The sequence below is a fragment of the Chelmon rostratus genome, chromosome 4 (assembly GCF_017976325.1).
Source record: "Chelmon rostratus isolate fCheRos1 chromosome 4, fCheRos1.pri, whole genome shotgun sequence".
Lineage (NCBI taxonomy): Eukaryota > Metazoa > Chordata > Actinopteri > Chaetodontiformes > Chaetodontidae > Chelmon > Chelmon rostratus.
The window spans coordinates 23,141,021-23,158,543 of record NC_055661.1 but is presented as its reverse complement, the minus strand read 5'-3'; the positions used below and the strand labels follow the sequence as shown (position 1 = coordinate 23,158,543).

The window sequence follows — 17,523 nt, the reverse complement described above, 5'->3', positions numbered from 1 at the left end:
CATCGTTAGGACACATTAATATTTACGTTCATTAAAATAGCTCCCTTTGTTTAAACTTTTATTCATTGTATTGTTGTTGTTTATTGTATTGTTTCACACAAAGAGTCTTTTAATCTTGATTTAATGTTTGTCTATTTAATTTGTCTTTTCACAATTATGTCTTAAATCAAGTCTTAAACTAGCCCTCTTCACCCTCAGCCAAACACAGTGTATTTTTGACTGACTTTTGTTAATTTAAGCTTAAATTATCTTTTCAATGATCCTGTGGTTATTTTACAGTATGTGCTTTTGCAATTTTCCGATAGCCCCTGAAGGCAGCATTTCTTACCCGCTAATAAGAAACATCAGTACCCAGAATTCTCTTCTAACGCATGCGCACTACGCACTACGGCCCAAAGGCGTTGGTGGTTGGTGTCCACACGAAGATGCGTTGCACTCCGGCAGCATCAGTACCATCTCCGCCGTGCTAATAAACCAAAAAACCGGGGGACGGAGCAGAAATACCGGCGGGGTTTGCGGCTCGAGGGGCGCCGGTGCATCGGAGCGGCGAGATGGGAGACCAGAAGGTGAGCCGGAGCCGGAGGAACAGGTGTCTCTGATGGGGGAAGCCGTTTCAGGGCGTTGTGTACAAAGGAAGGAGGGGGACAAGCTGCGAAATTGGGGAGTTTGTGGATGCGGTCCGGACTCGTGTTTCATAGTGACCGTTTTATTTGAATCAGTGTTTTCCGGTTGAAGACGCTTTATCTTGCTCATGCCATCGATCACTTTCTTATCGATGTATCGGTGCTTTAGTCAAGGACGGGGGGCCTTGGTGCAGCTCCTCTCGCATCAACAAACACAGTCCTTCAGTATGAATGGGCTCGTTCGCTGTGGGATAGCCAGCTTGAAACACAATATAACCAGAGTGGGGACATATCAAAGCTGTGATCCGGAGAATAATCGACCCAGTGTGCGTCCAGTCCCTTTTAAGTCCCCTGCATGTTCAATGGGTGCGAAGCTGCATTATTAAATTATGAATGCGCATCCGTCCGCCCGTGAAGTGTCCTCCCTCCCTGCGCTCTGAGGCTCATCCAGCCTGGAGAACAAACGTTTAAGCGTGTTTAAAAGGCAGCTCAAAGCCTAAAGCTGCTTGTGTCAAACAATGATGAGCACAAATTCAACCACAGAGGATGCAGTGAAGTGAGCTGGTGCAGAGGAGAAACCTGCACCCATCCAGCCCTCTGTGCTACAGGCTTTAAAGGACAATGATCAGCTTCATAGGCTTTGCTCTCTCAGCCTGGAAGCATCAGATTTTGTGTTAACATTTTGTCTCTTTCCGTAGGAATCCCTGCGTAAGATCACCCACACGCTGGCCATGAAGAACGAAGAGCTTTCCAACTTCGCCTGCACTCTCAAACAGAGCCTCGACAACCTGGAGGTACAGAAACATAAGAGGCTGAGGTGAAATTTAATCCCAGCTGCACACGGTTCAGGGTTTTTTCCTGTCAGTGTGCTCGGGTTACTTCCTGTATTCACTCTTTTTGTTGCTGTTGGTGACACCAGGCGAACTCCAACAGAGTGCAGGAGGACCTGGAGTCTGAGTTCAACTCCCTCCACTCCGTCCTGGACGAGATGAAGGAGAACATGGTGACGCGCATCAAACAGGAGCGAGCCAGCCGCACCTATGAGCTGCAGGTAGCTGCATTTCTTCAGACTTACGAAGTAGCTGCAAATGTGTTTAAATGCTAAAGGTTTGTTTTATTCAGGGAGAATATTCAAGCGTGGGAGAGAAATCTAATCTGTGGTTGTATCTGCCAAGCAAATAAGCAAAAAAGTCAAATTTCTGACGTTGTCACATCTTCATCACTAAATGATGTGTTGCTTTTAGGTCGCCACATTAAAAAACAAAAAACAGGCACCTGACCTTTTCAGTGTCTGACTAAAAACTGAGAAGGTGTCAAAGCGAGAACCTGGCTCTGCACAGGAAGATTTAAATGTCATCAACTTTTCTTTGTGCTCTAACAAAAACAGACAGGCGGCAGTGTTACAATACACACACAAACAAATTAAAGACAGCTGGTCTTTGGTAAAAAGAGAATAAAACAGAGGCAAACAAAGTGTATATATGCATAAAAGAGCCTCATATAAAGCAATAAACAAAATGTGTTTGCATGTGAGATCATTTAGAGAGATAATTAATGATTAGATTCATTTAATGGAGTTGTTTAGCCACAAATATGTGAAGCAGTTTTTTGGCATCATGGCGTTTAAAGTTCTGTCCTCAGATAGCTCATATTGAGTCAGAAGTTTTTCACAGCAGTCGTCCCAGCTCACGTGCTGAAATGTTGCCACATCATTCTTCCCAGGTCATAACATCATAGACTGTGTTTGGCGCATGCGTCAACAACTGTGCAGCCTCAGGACCAAGCCATGACTCTCAAATGATGCCGCAAACTCCGGAGCTTCTGCAGGGAGCACAGTGGTCCCATTATACCGAAGGTGAACGCGTGGAAGTGGGCAGACGTGACTCTGTTTGTCTTTTTCCTCAGAGTCAGCTGAGCGCCTGCTCCAAAGCCCTGGAGAGTTCAGAGGAGTTGCTGGAGCTGGCCAATCAGACGCTGTGCTCCTCCGAGACGGACGGCTTCACGCAGGTAGGCGAGCCGCTCCGACGCTGATGTCATGCCGCTGCACTGTTCCCTCTGCTCGCTGTTTATAACTTCACTTTTTAAATGACTGATGGTGAATTTAGTGTCCATATACTGTATAACCCCGATTCCAAAAAGAGCTGGGACGCTGTGTGAAATCATTTATAATCCTTTTTGACATCCGCTCAATTGAAACAAAGACGACTTCATTGATTTTTGTAAATATTTGCTTATTCTGAATTTAATGCGTGTTTCGAACAAGTTGGGACAGGAGCAACAAAAGACTGGGAAAGCTGAGGAACGCTCCAAAAACACCTGTTTGGAACATTCCACAGGTAAACAGGCTGATTGGTAACAGGTGATAGCATCATGATTGGGTATGAAAGGAGCATCCTGGAAAGGCTCAGTCACTCACAAGCGAGGATGGAGCGAGGTTCACCACTTTGTGAACACATGATTGGATAAAGAATGTTACTACATGGGCTCAGGAGCACTTCGTTAACCATTAGCAGCAGTTCATTTATAAACCATCACACTCTGTGTTTGTTTCCGCTTCGCGTACCGACTCCTTTGGAATCGGTGTTTGCACATGATTTAATCTGTCGTTCTCGTGGTGTCATGCTACCATTTATTTTAACACAGCCACCAGCGACTTTTTGTGTTACATGACGACATGATGGGCTCCGTATCTCTCCTTTTCCTTTCCCTCTCTGCTTCTCCTCTCCAGGCGGCCAAAGACATTAAGGATAGGTATAGTACTCAGCCATCCATTGCTTCCCTTTTTGTCATAGCCTCCTGTAACCATTGAGCCATCTCGTGCTGTAGCATGCATGCATTCAATCTATCTAGCCACCGCACCCATTTCGTAGACAATAAGCACAATGAGAACTGTCCACTCGAGAGCCTTTTGTCTTTGTGTTTCCCACTGTCTTCTCCAGTCTGTACCATCCTGTGTCAGCCCCTCCCTGGATGACTGCTGCTCCCTCTCTAGCTCTGCTTTTTAAATGTCCATCAGGGTGACGAGTCCAGTGGCAGTAGCAGAGGTCTAGTTAGTTAGTGGCCTTTTCTTAGCGAGCAGTGTTAGACCCCCCCTTTCTTTTTGCCTCTGATCCAGTTGAATAATGGCGCACGCTTGTTTCCACTCCGTGTGTTTGTGTGTTTCTGTGTGTCTCTCTCTTTGTCCGCAGCGTGACAATGGCTCCAGCCTTTCGCCTCTCCCTCAAGGCTAAAGCCAGTGACAACATGAGTCACTTGATGGTGGATTTCAGCCAGGAGAGGGGGATGTTGCAGGGCCTCAAATTTCTCCCAGGTCTGCTCCACTTTTAATGCAAAGAAATACAGACAGGAATAAAAGAGCTGCGGACGGCGGCGGCATCAACCACACTTATGCCAATACTGTGCATGTACTTTACTTGAGTATCAGTATTTCATGCTGCTTATACTTCTACTAGATTTCAGAGGGAGTTAGCATAGGTTTTGCTCCACTACATTTATTTAACAGTTTTAGTTTCTTCATTCATGCAAAAAATAACAAAAATCTCCTTTGTTTCAAATTGGAAGTCAACTTTTCGTCAATTTTGCCACATGTGCAGGACATTCAGAGAGACCGAAATATCGTTTCTCACAGCATGTGCACAAATCTGAAGATAAAACAACACAACAAGTATTTAGAAATAAATACAGAAGCACAAAACTGCTGAAAAGTACTAGAAATATCAAGGTTTTTGGATAAATAGCTACCATATACAATGTGGTGCAGATACTTTGGGTCCATAGTGCAACAAATAGCAGATTTTATTTTATCGTCTCTTTATATAAAGTGGCTGCTGCTGGATATGGATGTGGGTCGTTAGTCGATAGTCTTTGGAAATCAGGAGTGAACACACACACACACACACACACGTTAGGTTTCACTTTTGGGGACCTTAGATAGACTTACATTCATTTCCTGGAGACTGACCATAACCATAACCACTACTTGCCTAACCCTAACCCAAGTCTTCACCCTAACATTTAATGATCTACATTATGGGGACTTTGCATTTCGTCTCCACAGTGTGACTGTGCAAGCAGATTAATGTCCCCACAACATGAGTAACACATGGCAACACACCCACACACACACACACACACCTCTGTGCCTTTGCTGCGAATCAAACACTCAGTCAGAAAGTCTAACCGCGGTGAAACAAGGGCTCCGTGTCAAACAGGCCGCCTGCTGCAGCCGCTTCACTCAGCTCCGCTTCTCAGTATCTCACTTAATAATGAGTCACATGACTGGATGCTCGCAGCGATGAAACCACAGAAAATTAAGTGCAGAGGCTGCAGCTGTGCTAGACTCCTTCACCTCTCAGTGCACTGGTGTGGTTTTACAGCCCACGTATCCACTGTAGAATACAATGCTCGGATAAAGCCACCGTACGCCATCTGTTCAACAGCAAACGGACAAACCTTCACTAGTGTTGGCTAGCTGGTGAACAGATGAACATTAAGCACAAAGACCGAAACAGAGCTAAACTTGACACAAACATGACTCCTAATGAATGCTAATGTTGCTCTATATATGACTGATGTGTAAATATACAACTGTTTGCTAACACTTTAGCCAGAAGTTTATGCTATGCTGCGAACCTGTCAGCTAATTTTGGGGTCATTCTGCCCCCAAGTGGCAAAAATCAATTAATGCATTAATTTGCGTCTTCTCTCCAGTTCCCGCCACTCCAGAGATCCAGGTGTCAGAGTGCCAGGTGTGCGACAACACCGTGTGCATGGTTTGGACCCTGCCGGAGCCCGACAGCAAGATAGACCACTACATACTGGAGCATCGGCGCACGAACCACGAGGGTCCGCCGCGCATCAGAGAGGACTACCCCTGGATGGTGGTGGAGGGGATACGAGAGATGGAGCACACGCTCACAGGTAGGAGGAGGAGATATTTGCTGCCTGAACTTTGATGAAGCTGACTCACAAAGGTTGCTGACTGTGTTTTTTTATTCTCAGGTCTGCGCTTTGACACCCGCTACATGACGTTCAGAGTGAGAGCGTGCAACAAGGCCGTGGCGGGAGAGTTCTCCGAGCCGGTTACACTAGAAACCCACGGTGAGAATGCTGGACACAGACTGGGTTAATAAGGCTGTGCAATGCATGATATGTCTGTGGGGTCTTTGTTAATAGGAATGCAAATACTAGATTGTGTTTCAGTGTGTTAATAAAACATGTTTCTCAATATCTGTTTGCAGCCTTCAACTTCAAACTGGACTCCGTTTCGTCCCACCAGAACCTGAAGGTGGAGGACTTGAGCGTGGAGTGGGACAGCAGCGGAGGAAAGATACAGGACATCCGCAAGGAAAAGAACCGAACCAACTCCCCGATGCACTCTCCAGCCAGGTTTGTATGAATGTGAACATTAAATCTGGGCTTTGGCTGTTAGCAGGGGTCTAAAAAACCTCATGAGGTCTGTGGTTGTGTATTTATTGTGATTAAGAATAAATCTCAAAAATGTCTTTCACTGTCTGTCATCAGGTCAGCCCTGATGTCGCCTAAGAGAGCACCGACAGCCCGGCCCAGCAGAGACCGGTTTACAGCAGAGTCCTACACAGTTCTGGGTAAGAAGACACACTGTTAGCAAGAGCATTTCATTTCTGTTAGCATTTCTACAATCAGGACTAAAACACACCAGAATTGAGTTATGGCTGCACATTTATTTAAAACTGAGCTGCAGGCCAGCTCACAAGCTCATAGCTATCCTGCTAAGTGTCATGAGTATATACAGAGTAGTAGTTGCTTATGTTTGTCCACGGTTAAACCAGAGTTAGCCAACTTGTCCTCTGAACACTGCAGTTCTTTGCATGAAAGCTGGTTTTGTGGCATTATTTGCAGCTCCATATTCTTTTTATTTATGGTTATTTCTCATGCAATCAAAACCCATATTTGTTGGATGGTTCTTCTGTGAAACTGCCAACACAAATAACTTTGAACAGAAGTTTCGCTCCAGTTGTACCAAGCCAAGTGTTATGCAGCCACCTCAATCTGCACAAATGCAGGCACACTTCTCAAGCACAAAGCAGCGCTCTGCAGCCGGTGTCGACACTGTGACTAAATGTATCACCTGGACTTACATGTCGTGACAGCTGACACCATGATCGACGCTGGCCAGCAGTACTGGGAGGTGCGGTTTGATAAGGAGAGCAAAGCCTTCGCCGTGGGCGTCGCCCTGCGGAGCCTCGGCCGATTCGACCAGCTGGGGAAAAGCGGCGCTTCCTGGTGCATCCACCTGAACAACTGGCTGCAGCAGAGCCTCACAGCCAAGCACAACAACAAGGCCCGAACGCTGGACTGTCCCATCCCGAACAGTATAGGAGTGTACGTCAACTATGACGAAGGTACGAAGGTCAACACAAAGAGTCGGTGTTTGAAAGCCCACAGATAGAATCACTGATGATCTGTTATGCTGCAAATGATCAGGTTACACTTTGATCCAGGAAGCTTTTTATTTTCCATTTTCAGTGGAAATGAGCTGTGTAAATAAGGAGAAATAGTACTAACATTTTTTAGTGCTGAACCTGAAGCATAATATGTTGCAGATAAAATAATATAAAATCCGGCAACAGTTCACACATTACCGAAAAGCTGCTGTTTTGAATATCTGAATATCTCTTGGTTTTGGACTGATGAGCGAACAAAACAAGCATTTTCACTCATCACTCTGTGCACTTCTAACAGACTTTTTTCACGTTATTTTAAGCATTTTGTAAACTAAGTGAAAAAGAATTGACGGATCAATCAGCAATGAAAATGTCAGGTGCTGCCCCGTTTTTGAATATTGTACACACTGTGTGGGATTTGCCTTCTCTCCAGGTGTACTGTCTTTCTACAACGCCAAAACTAAACAGCTGATGCACACCTTCAAAACCAAGTTCCAGCAGCCAGTTATACCAGCTTTCATGGTGAGAAACATTTCCTCAAAACCCTTCCAAATGTGTCTGCTATCTACAAGTTCCTCTGTTGTCCCATGACCTTTTTCGCTTTCTAAACTGCCTGTTGTTGCGCCCTTCCCCGCAGGTGTGGAACGGCAGTTTTTCAGTCGTGACGGGCCTGCAGGTTCCCAGCGTGGTGCAAAGCGGCCAGAGGAAGAACAGCGGCACCAGCAGCTCCAACGCCAGCCTCACCTAGACCCATCGGCTCAGCCGGCTGGACGCCTCCCAGCTCTGCTCGGCCGCAGCCGCGCGCTGCAGAACCTCACCTCTGCCCTGGCTGCGGTCCAAGCCATATCATGGAAGAGTTACATCACTGGAAGACGATGGCTCAGCCTGTTCCACGTGCACAGTCTGTGTTGCATGACGACAAAAAAATGGTTTTGGGAACAAGTGAGTCATCTGAGCCAGTCAGTGACAGAACTCTTCAGATGTATGAATCTGGCCGTTGTGATTGCTTGGGACATGTTAGCTGTAGTCTTACTAGTTTCCTCGTCTCTACACATTCATTTAGCACTGTCCCGCTGCTGCTAGAGCAATGATTTAGCGCTGGCCGCTGCCCCTCTTTTCCTTTCCATCACCAAAACTGTCAGTCGTACTGTCAATGCAGCCAGCTGCAGGCGCAGGGTCAAGGCCTGTCCTGTCTGCTCTCTCCCTGTGCCTTCCTCCTCATTTCCAAACTGATTGGCCACATCGGGTGATCTGCACCAACATGCTAATATTTCACTGCGAGGAATGGTCTCCTCATTCCAACTTAAAACAATGTATCGTGTCAGTGTCAATATAACCTGGTTGTAACGTAGCTTAGTGGTAATTATCACCTACTGAATCTGCCTCTAACCACCGACCAACCTGCAGTATGTAACCCAAACACCAACCTGCTCCTAGACAACGCTACTGAAAGGAATGTAGTTCATTACTCAGTCAGGATTTATTAAACTCTACTTTGCCAGCAACTCATAGATTATAAGAATAGTAGGGATTGCATTTATTTCTTGCCAAGGCATGCAGACTTAACAGTGTTTACTACGTTTCACTCTTTGTAGTCAGGTCCCACGCTTAACCTGCAAGACACTGGGCCCTTAAGCCTCCTGCTGAGGTTCTGTTGGGTTTGAAGCAGCCAGTGTTGGCTGTGGGGTTAAACGTGACAGCCAGATTCTGCACAGAAAGTTAGAGGGGAGCTTTTTTAACTCCTCATGTCGAGAAGTCATCAGATAGGGCTTCAGGATTTTTGGAAATAACCGTACTGTATATGTTCTGTTCGCTGCACCCTAATGCTTGTATGTGCAAGTGTGTATGTGTCCAATCTAATAACACCACTTTACTTTCAGAAGAGGAATCCCATTATGAGTAGTGGGCTGCCTGTAGTCCAAATATAACAAATAGCTAGCAAGTAGCCTCAGCTAACCAACTGCATTATGAGAGTTAGCCAGGTTTGGGGTCCAAGAAAAAGTGATCAACTCTGGAAACTGATGTTATGAAGTGGTTGTTTGTGCACCGCCCCGACCTCCCTGTCACACACATGGTAACAGTCCTGCTTTGCCATGCTGCTCCTCCTGTATGCATCTCCCGAATAACTGTAGCCTGCAATGCTTTAAAGAAGCGTCGAGCTGAGAATTATGTTAACTTTATTTCACATGCTGACATAACGTCACAATTTATTGTACATAGTTTAATTTTTCCACTATAATGTATCAGTCATTGAGGTAATAAAGGAGTGAGAGAGCACTTTGTTCTTGGGTTTCTGCTTCAACGAAGGACGAAGAGGTGTAACAAAGGAAACAGACCCGCTGCAGAACATCATAAAACTGAGTGACTGATCTCTAACTGCTGCATGGCACATACGAGAAGTTGCTTGTTCACATGTGTCTGATTTGATGTGACAGAAGCAAGAGTTTTACTTAAAAACGAAACAATATATTCACATATAGTAGGCACAATAACCACAGGCCAACTCAATGCGGTACAATATATACATATATATATGTATAAACATCACATGCCTCTAAGGCAGAATAAATACAGCCATTTAGCTATGTAGAAAACTATACAATGCAAATCAGCTGCTAATTACACTTTAAAAAAGCAGACAAAAACAGCACTAATGTAGTAAATCTAATTAGGAAAATGTACACTGTTGTCAATGTGCAGAGAAACATGGTGAAGATAATGTGACATGTACACCCCTCGTTACAGTCAACCCATTTGCTAATGAGTGTCCGAGTAAAGAGAATCAATAAAGCGTTAATCTTTGGAGAGGCTTCACTGCTGACAGCCAGCTGACGAGGAGGAGCGGAGTCACGATGCTGCTGAGGAAGAGGCCGTCTGCGTGGAAGCAGCCGGTCTCCGCTCCCACAAGCTGGTTCATCCTGCAGGGACGGACCAGCACGGGTGAGTCACAGACGCCGTGACGGGCTCCCACCAGGAGAGGTCACTCCTGACTCCTCGTCTTCTGTTCCAGCTTGAGTTTCAGCTCTGATATAGCTGCCAGGGGAACTAGAGCAAATCAGACAAGAAAGTTGGGATATTAGCAAGAAAGCAAATGAAGATACAGTTTCTTAAATTGCTTTCAGTGGACTGAAAGCATTGTGGACTTACTCTGTCCCAGACTGTCAGCATGGGCTCTGGTCCTCGGATTCCAGCTGTTGGTGGAGGAGGTAGAGGTGTGGAGCGATGTAGAGGAGGCCCATTTGCGAGGAGTAGGAGTTGGAGGCATCATTGCTTTCTTTGGAGCATTTTTTTCCACTTCTGTTGAATGCCAAAAACACCCAAATGATTCATGGTCGTAAAACGATATCACGATTACAGTCATGCGGCAGGTAAAGGGAAATACTCTGACGGCGAGCTGACAGATAAGACGGAGGGACTTACGTGGCAGTGGGACGGCTGCAGATTCTTCTCTCCTTTCTTTCTCCTCCACTGTTTGAACACAGGTTTTAGTTTAGAAACAGCAGCGGAAAAAATGAAGTCACACCTGTTTATGTTTGCAAGACACACAAGCAAACGACAGGAATGATAGATGCACTGAGTTACTCACGCTTGTCGTTCAGATATATGTGCTCGTCTTCAAACGCTGCTGGCGCTGGTACAAGTGTCGGTATTTTTAGAGCTACTGGGAAACAAACAACGTCATTACAATTAGTGCGGTGTTGTTGAAGATATAGATACAACAGCTGTTGTCACCGTGTCCTTGTGCGATATCACCGAAACCCTGAGCCAAAGCAGGTGGAAGCCAACACAAATACAATGTTTTATAGGCTATAGATGCTGGTCGTGTGCAGGTTTTTTAACAGCATGCCTTGGGTCTGGATCACACAGTTGTCAAATCACAATAAAAGTTGCCTCATGATAGCTTCCATGTAGACTGTACTCATTTATGTACAGGGACTCAACAGTTCCCCCATGAGCAAGCACTTGCTCAGTGACTACTGGATGGATTGCCGTGAAATTTGGTTGCAGGATGAGCTGAAAAACCTCCATCTAGAACCAATATGTCCTTTGGTTTATGACCAAATATCTGCAAAAATGATGGCATCCCCCTCTGCCTCAGCTGTTCTTGTACTATACTGTGTTTAGTGCTCATTAACAAATGTTAGCCTGCTAACAGGCTAAGATGGTGAATGTGGTAAACACTATATCTGTTGGATGTCAGCATGCTAATATTAGCCTTTAGCTCAGAAGCACCACTTTGGACTTCGTGGTCCAGTGGGTCCATATTTGGGGCTCTTGACCCACACAAAGGGACGCAAGTCTAATTAAGAAGACGGGACAGCAGAAAAACATATACCTGCTCCACCAAATTATGTTTGACTTGCTGTAATCTTTGCTTGCTTCTTGTCAATTACTAGAACTTTTAATAACTTTTCAGTAAAACATTAAAAAAAGATCCCTCTTTGGTTCAGCTACTCACAACCAGCACACAAACCCAACCTGCAAAGTCGGCCCTCCATCAGACATGGTGTTGTTTTAAGGCGTGGAAAACCAATTTAAGACACGAACCACTACTATAGACTCTCAGTCTCGTTAACATTCGCTTGAGTTACAAAGTCCAAAGCAGAGCAAAACTCTGCAGAGGAATTTCTTCCTGATGCGCTCGGGTGCAAAAGCAAGCAGAGCGTGAGTGATTGGGTGGGTGTGAGTAAGTGGTGTCACAGTGCAGTCGTACCTGCACAGGAAAGCTTCAGTGTTACCACAATGATTCAAAAATCCTTGATTGAAGATAATATTTGGGGGACAATTTTTATGCACCTGCTAGCACAAAGCAAATTAACCAACCACTTAAGATATGTTTTAGGTTTATCTTAAAGAATACAAGATTGTACTATATATTTTTTTTGACAATTGTTGTTAAAGTGGTTGCTTTATGGTCCAAAAGACCGACTAAAAGTCATTTTTGATGTCACTGCAATTTGGAAGAAGTCCAAGATTAAACCACGCATTTGTAGAGGTGGAATTTCCAAATACCTGCATGCGTCATAGGGCCACAAACAGGTCTGACAAACAGTGTAGTGAGGTTAGTTGCAGGATGTGAATGTGTCCATGTTAGCTTGTTTTTGCATTAAAAGACATAGTTCTGTACCTGGTTTGGGGGGCACACTTGGTGGGACGGGGTTCGACGGGGCCTGCTGAACGCTCTTCTCTCCATTTTCATCATCAGACCGAATAAAAGCTGTAATAAAGCCAGAACTTTAATCAGTCATGGATGCTTCTTGGTAAATGTATATTGGCATACTGGATAATAATTACACAGCTAAAGAGGCGACCCTACTTAAATAGGAAGTGAGTGAGAAAAAGAAAGGAAAAAAGAGAGGAAAATAAACAGTGACAGAGAAAGTAAGATGAAACGTTCACGTACAGATGTTTTTCTCATAAGTTTCCTCAATGATGAGCGGAATCAAAACTCTGTCAGTTTTTTCCACCAAATAGTTGATCACATCGTGTAGTGTGGCACAGGGCACCTGCACAGAGAACAATAAAACACTTGGCTCAACCACAAATAACATGAGGCTTAATTACTGTTTATCTGCCCTCAGTGCTGAGAAGGAAATCATTCTCAATCAAATTAAAAGTATCAGCTACGTGCAGCTCCTCGCGCCAGTAAGTTTCATGCAAAAGTGAGAGGCGTGTCGTGTCATTAAGCCTTATCTAACACGTCCGTGGAGCACAAGAGCAGAAGAAATATGACTGAGCTGACTGACATTTTTATTGCCACCTCCGTGTTTACCTGTAACCACCCACTGCATTTCCTGGAGGTCATGTGCTACACTTACATTTCTTACAGTAGAGGCAAACAGTGTCAGCACCAAAATGTATTTTATCCATCTTAAATAAAGGCCCACTTAAAATAATGTCAGTTTAAGTGTACCTATATTTAGAATATATTCACCGTTGTACATATGTAAAGTGTTAAGGTTGAGAAGATGTAGAGCCAAAGAAAGAAAGAAGCTGTTGACAGCAAGGTCAAACACTGAAAATATTCAAAATATAGCTTACACTTAAACTGATTACGATTATTTGAGGTGGGGCTTTTTGCATGTGGATAAATATGTTTTGCTGCTGACCTTGTCCACAGCAGCACATCGCGCTGCATCTTCAAACTGAGAACATTCTGACCGCCATTCGCTGCAATGACTATGCATAAGCGCCTCGTACAAAAACCCCAACAATCCCTTTAATCTGCAGTTCATCTCCTCTTTCACCTGATCAATAAGTTGTCAAGTGCAACTGGTTCTTTCTCACTCAACTACCTCAATATGGACCTGATTTTTTAATACTCACAGGATTGTCCACTTCAATGGTGAAGCCCCCCGTAGGTTTACGAGCCACACGGTAGTGTTTGAATATAGCGCTGATAGAGGAGGACGGAGGGAGGCAATCAAAACACAAATAAGATTAGAAACTGTTCAAGACGACAACATGCAACAGCAGGACATTTGCAAAGATATGTCAGATGCAGTGTGTTGAAATTTGGCCTGTTCTGTTCTCCTCTAGGAGTAACACAGCACCGCAGCCCGTTTTTTGCACAGATTAAGTGTGTATGCCTCTGTCGTAGATCTGCATGTGTGTGTGTTTATGCTTTGAGTGTGTGTGTGTCTGTGTGTGTGTGTGTGTGTGTGTGTACCCGTCAAGGTCCTGTCTGGTGGTGACAGCGAAGGAGTTACTTCCACTCCCAGGCCTCAGCAGCAGGTTTCCTCTCTTGGCCTCTTTCTCAAGCAGCAGCTCTGCCTCCAGACGAGAGACACTGTGATAACAACTGCAGGACGCCAGAAGACACAGCAATGAGACAGGAAGAAAAACTGCCAGCATTCATCTAAAACTGATTTTAGTGGGTTATTAAGAAGTGATGCATCCAGTATAAAGACTTAAGGTGTATTTTTGCCTTTTGAGCTTGTTACAACAAGAGGAGAAACCTTCAAAAGTCTTGTTTGAGATTCAAGACAGCAATGACTGTGCCGACCTGGATCTTGAGATGCTGAAACCGACTGACACCTCACACACATCAGTCTGGATTTAAGCTTCATAATGCTGTATTCTTTTTAGACGATGATGACATTGCTGAAGCCATAAAAATGCATTTAATACTTGAGTTTATTTGAAAACCAAATGATACAGCTTTCCCTGGAGAGCACTGCTATGCAAAGTTGTGAACACTGTAAACTGTTGGAGGCTGCAACAACAAAGCACCTGCACAGATGCAGGCGTCTACCGCCTCCAGTAAAGGTAATTTGGCCTGAAGTGAAGGTGAATTGAGTTATTAAATGTGTCTTTTTTGTCAGAACGCTTCAAGATACAGATACATAATGCCTTTTTTTGTCCCAGATTCTTTTCATACTGTAGCCCTTTAACTCATTTTCAGTGGTAAAGGTTATAGATTTAGGAGACCTGGAAAACAAAGGGCATGTGGACCTTTGACCTTTTTAATTCGCTTCAAAATGCTCTTCTCAAATATTAACTTTGGTCATGGCTGTTGTATCAGCAGCCACTTTAAAGAAATCATTTCACCTGTGCGCGAGTGTCGAGTCCTGCTAATACTCACGCTGGCATGTCTGCTATGAGGCTGACATAAGGACTGGAGTTCTCCGCAGCAGACGGAGGGACAGTTTTCAGTCTTTCCTTTTCCTTTTCCACCGCCTCTTTCAGCATGTGGATCTGGCCTGGAAGCAGGTTGAGGGAGGAAGGCACCGACAGCTGCGGGGGAGACGCACAGTTTCCGTTTTCAATTATCTGAGCAAGTGAGGGGTGCAATTATCTAGATTAGGCCTGATGTTACACGCGTGTAAACATCAGTCCTTCAATTGAAATCATTTAAAAACAGCTGAATGTTAAACACCACAGACCTCCATCACAGAGTGGATGTAGCCCTTCCACAGCTCACGAGCCTCTGCATTAGGGGCCTGTAACAAAAGAAGGGAGAAAAACTGTGAAAACGAGGAAGTACTTGGGAAAAAAAGAGGATTATTTTCATATTTTCCACATATTCCCCTCACAGTGAATTTAATATTTCCATCCTTCATCTGGAGGTTGAGTCTGGCTGCATCTAAGTTACGATCCTGGCTGCTGTCATCTGTTACCGAGATCAAGCCACTGAGATCCAGTTTTTCTATGTACTGATGAAACGCACACAAAGACACATTAAGAGACATGTGATTCCCAAGTGGCAGCTTCAAAAAGAACAATTCCAAGACAAACATCTAAACCTGTCTCTCATATTGACCCAAATCTCTGTGATTCCTTACATCAGTGTCTCTCTTCTCGTTGAAGAAGAACAGCGTGTTTCCACACAGGCACGTCCACAGCCTCCGAGATGTCTGCGCAAACACAGGGAGACATGCTGAACAACAGAGAGCGCGGACAAAATTCAGATAAAAAGAGGAAAAAACAAAGAACACAGATTTCTTATTGTGTTAAACACAGCACAAAGAAACAACAGGAAGGAAAAGAAGAAAATAAATGAGTTTCACACAATAAGGAAATAAACAGGGCAGCTGCAGCCTGTGCAGGTGATATGAAAGGATTAGACTTGATGAGTCAAGCCTTTGTAACCATAACAGAAACCAATTCGTGATATCAATAACCATGTTTAGTGCTGCAATTGGTTGGACCTGAGGGGAATCATGCAAGTGTGTCAGCGGATTAATTTTTTGTGTAGGCGTGTGTGAGTGTTGCATGAATCAGATTTGTCTGGTTATTGTTGTCTCTTTCAGGTCAAAGCCGACGCCGACGCCGTTTACAAGCACTGAGCTGTAAAACTCATAAGACTGCATTTGAATGCGTGAAAAGTTTCATCGATGATCTTACAACCCTGATTCGAAAAAAGTCGGGACGCTGTGTGAAACATTAATAAAAGCATCATCTGCAAATTAACTGTGTTTATCAGCAGCTGCTTTACTAAGTGTTCCTGAGCCCATGTAGTAACGTACAATCATGTGTTCATCCCAACTTTTTTGGAATCAGGCTTGCATGTGCTCTCATTGGAGTGTATATGGACTCTTATCAGCGAGGGCGGGGCTGAACAGCACGCAGGATTTACTATTTACAAAGCCTGCCTCGCCAGTTTTTTCAGTCTTTGGTTTTCTGTCAGCTCTTGGCTTGTTCTAATCTTTATGGCACAATGAGCAGAGAGGCAGTCAGACTAGTTGGAGAGGCGCTGCTGAAAAACTCAAAGTCCACACAACATCCAAGAAACGACATAATGAGAGGCAGGCTCCGTTCCAGCCATGGAAACAGCTCTTAACCTGACCTCACCTGACTGCTGGGCCGATGCACGCTCTAACAAAAGTACAATGCATGTCTTCATACTGCAGTTTTGTAATATTAGGTACAGGCTCATGTAGGTAAATGAATGAATATATTACAGTTCCTCCCTAAAGGCTCAGCCAAGTACAACAGAGCTCCTCTGCACAACAACATCTATTCATCAGACAGGTGCTCTGACACTAAAACATATTAAAGTTGACAGGAGTTGCCTGGCATCTTCTGCTCATTGTTAAGATGTTTGTCATTCATCTTTGTCTCTCTCCTTCACTCACTCACTCACTCACGCACGCGCACACACACACACACACACACACAAAGCAGCCATCAACAACAACAACAGAAGACCTATTTCAAACATAGGCAGCAGTTTACACCTGAAACAATTAGTCAATTAATCATCACACCAAAGAGGAACCGAATAACATTTCTAAATGTTGATCAGACAACAGAAGCAATCTGAAGATGTCAGCTTCATGATTTCACGATTCAGTGAGATTTTTTAGGGCAAATTCATTTTTTTTAAATTACACGTAATCGACAATTAAAAAAAATCAAAATAATTGTTAGAAACAGCCTATACAGTCATTAAATCATACAGGCTTTGACACATTCTTATTCTTTTTTCTTAATCTTCCATACTAAACATCCAATCCTATTATATATACAACATTTTTTCTTTAAAGTAGTTGTAATGAAGTTTAGATTTTTCCTCTATTTCTGACGCATTTTGACTACACAGATAAAATAACTAAAAACTCAGAAATAAACAACAGATGCAGAAACATTAAAAAGTCAAAAAAACAAGATTTTTTTTGTGGTCGCCTGCTGCACACAACAAACAGTGTTTGCACGGAGTTTGCACAAAATAACAAAAATAAACCTCTCCATTACGAGCTACCTTATCTTTGAACGACCTCTTCTCCAGGTATCCTTCATAATAACACGCTGGCAGCTGGTTCCTCTGGCGCGCGGTTCGCGTTGCCATCACAAGGAGTGTAGATGCTTATAGAATAACAAATTATACAGAGATTTGACCGAGACTATAAGGTAGATTTAGTTATTAGTAGGTCAGCATATTCTGTTAGGTCGCTCCAAAACTCACCTGTATAAGGGAAGTGAGGAGAACCTGTTTGTCCCTACGTCAGCGTCCTCGCCGCTGATTGGTCAAT

At 44.1% G+C, this 17,523-nt stretch overlaps 2 protein-coding genes across 3 annotated transcripts; one reads left to right on the top strand and one right to left on the bottom strand.

The window, feature by feature from the left end:
* The first annotated feature begins 433 nt into the window (after nt 1–433).
* Nucleotides 434–9,325, top strand: fsd1 (fibronectin type III and SPRY domain containing 1). Its single transcript, XM_041935385.1, has 13 exons — nt 434–566; nt 1,322–1,417; nt 1,543–1,674; nt 2,529–2,630; nt 3,352–3,374; nt 3,812–3,933; nt 5,334–5,543; nt 5,625–5,723; nt 5,864–6,011; nt 6,147–6,229; nt 6,755–7,006; nt 7,482–7,570; nt 7,686–9,325. Exons 1-13 carry the CDS (start codon nt 552–554, stop codon nt 7,794–7,796), a joined length of 1,482 nt encoding a protein of 493 aa, XP_041791319.1. The 5' UTR covers nt 434–551; the 3' UTR covers nt 7,797–9,325.
* On the bottom strand, nt 9,214–17,449 carry LOC121605468 (signal-transducing adaptor protein 1-like). 2 transcript variants are annotated; one of them, XM_041935383.1, is made up of 13 exons: nt 17,253–17,449; nt 15,334–15,405; nt 15,085–15,204; nt 14,935–14,991; nt 14,634–14,785; nt 13,719–13,850; nt 13,376–13,445; nt 12,453–12,555; nt 12,177–12,266; nt 10,635–10,709; nt 10,469–10,516; nt 10,196–10,345; nt 9,214–10,093 (listed from the first exon to the last, which is right to left on the bottom strand). In XM_041935383.1, the coding sequence occupies exons 1-13, from the start codon at nt 17,337–17,339 to the stop codon at nt 10,029–10,031; spliced, it is 1,221 nt and encodes a 406-aa protein (XP_041791317.1). In that variant the 5' UTR covers nt 17,340–17,449; the 3' UTR covers nt 9,214–10,028. The 2 variants fall into 2 exon arrangements, with proteins under 2 accessions (XP_041791317.1, XP_041791318.1); XM_041935384.1 differs by having other exon boundaries at nt 10,635–10,706.
* Nucleotides 17,450–17,523: the final 74 nt, after the last annotated feature.

Coding starts and splice junctions, on each gene's coding strand:
- fsd1 (XM_041935385.1), top strand. Junction 3,375..3,811: donor GCCAAAGACATTAAGGATAG/GTATAGTACTCA, acceptor CTTTGTCCGCAG/CGTGACAATGGCTCCAGCCT. Junction 5,724..5,863: donor GGTTACACTAGAAACCCACG/GTGAGAATGCTG, acceptor ATCTGTTTGCAG/CCTTCAACTTCAAACTGGAC.
- LOC121605468 (XM_041935383.1), bottom strand. CDS start 17,339: ATGGCAACGCGAACCGCGCGCCAGAGGAACCAGCTGCCAGCGTGTTAT. Junction 14,992..15,084: donor ATGGAAATATTAAATTCACT/GTGAGGGGAATA, acceptor CTTTTGTTACAG/GCCCCTAATGCAGAGGCTCG. Junction 10,517..10,634: donor CATATATCTGAACGACAAGC/GTGAGTAACTCA, acceptor GTGTTCAAACAG/TGGAGGAGAAAGAAAGGAGA.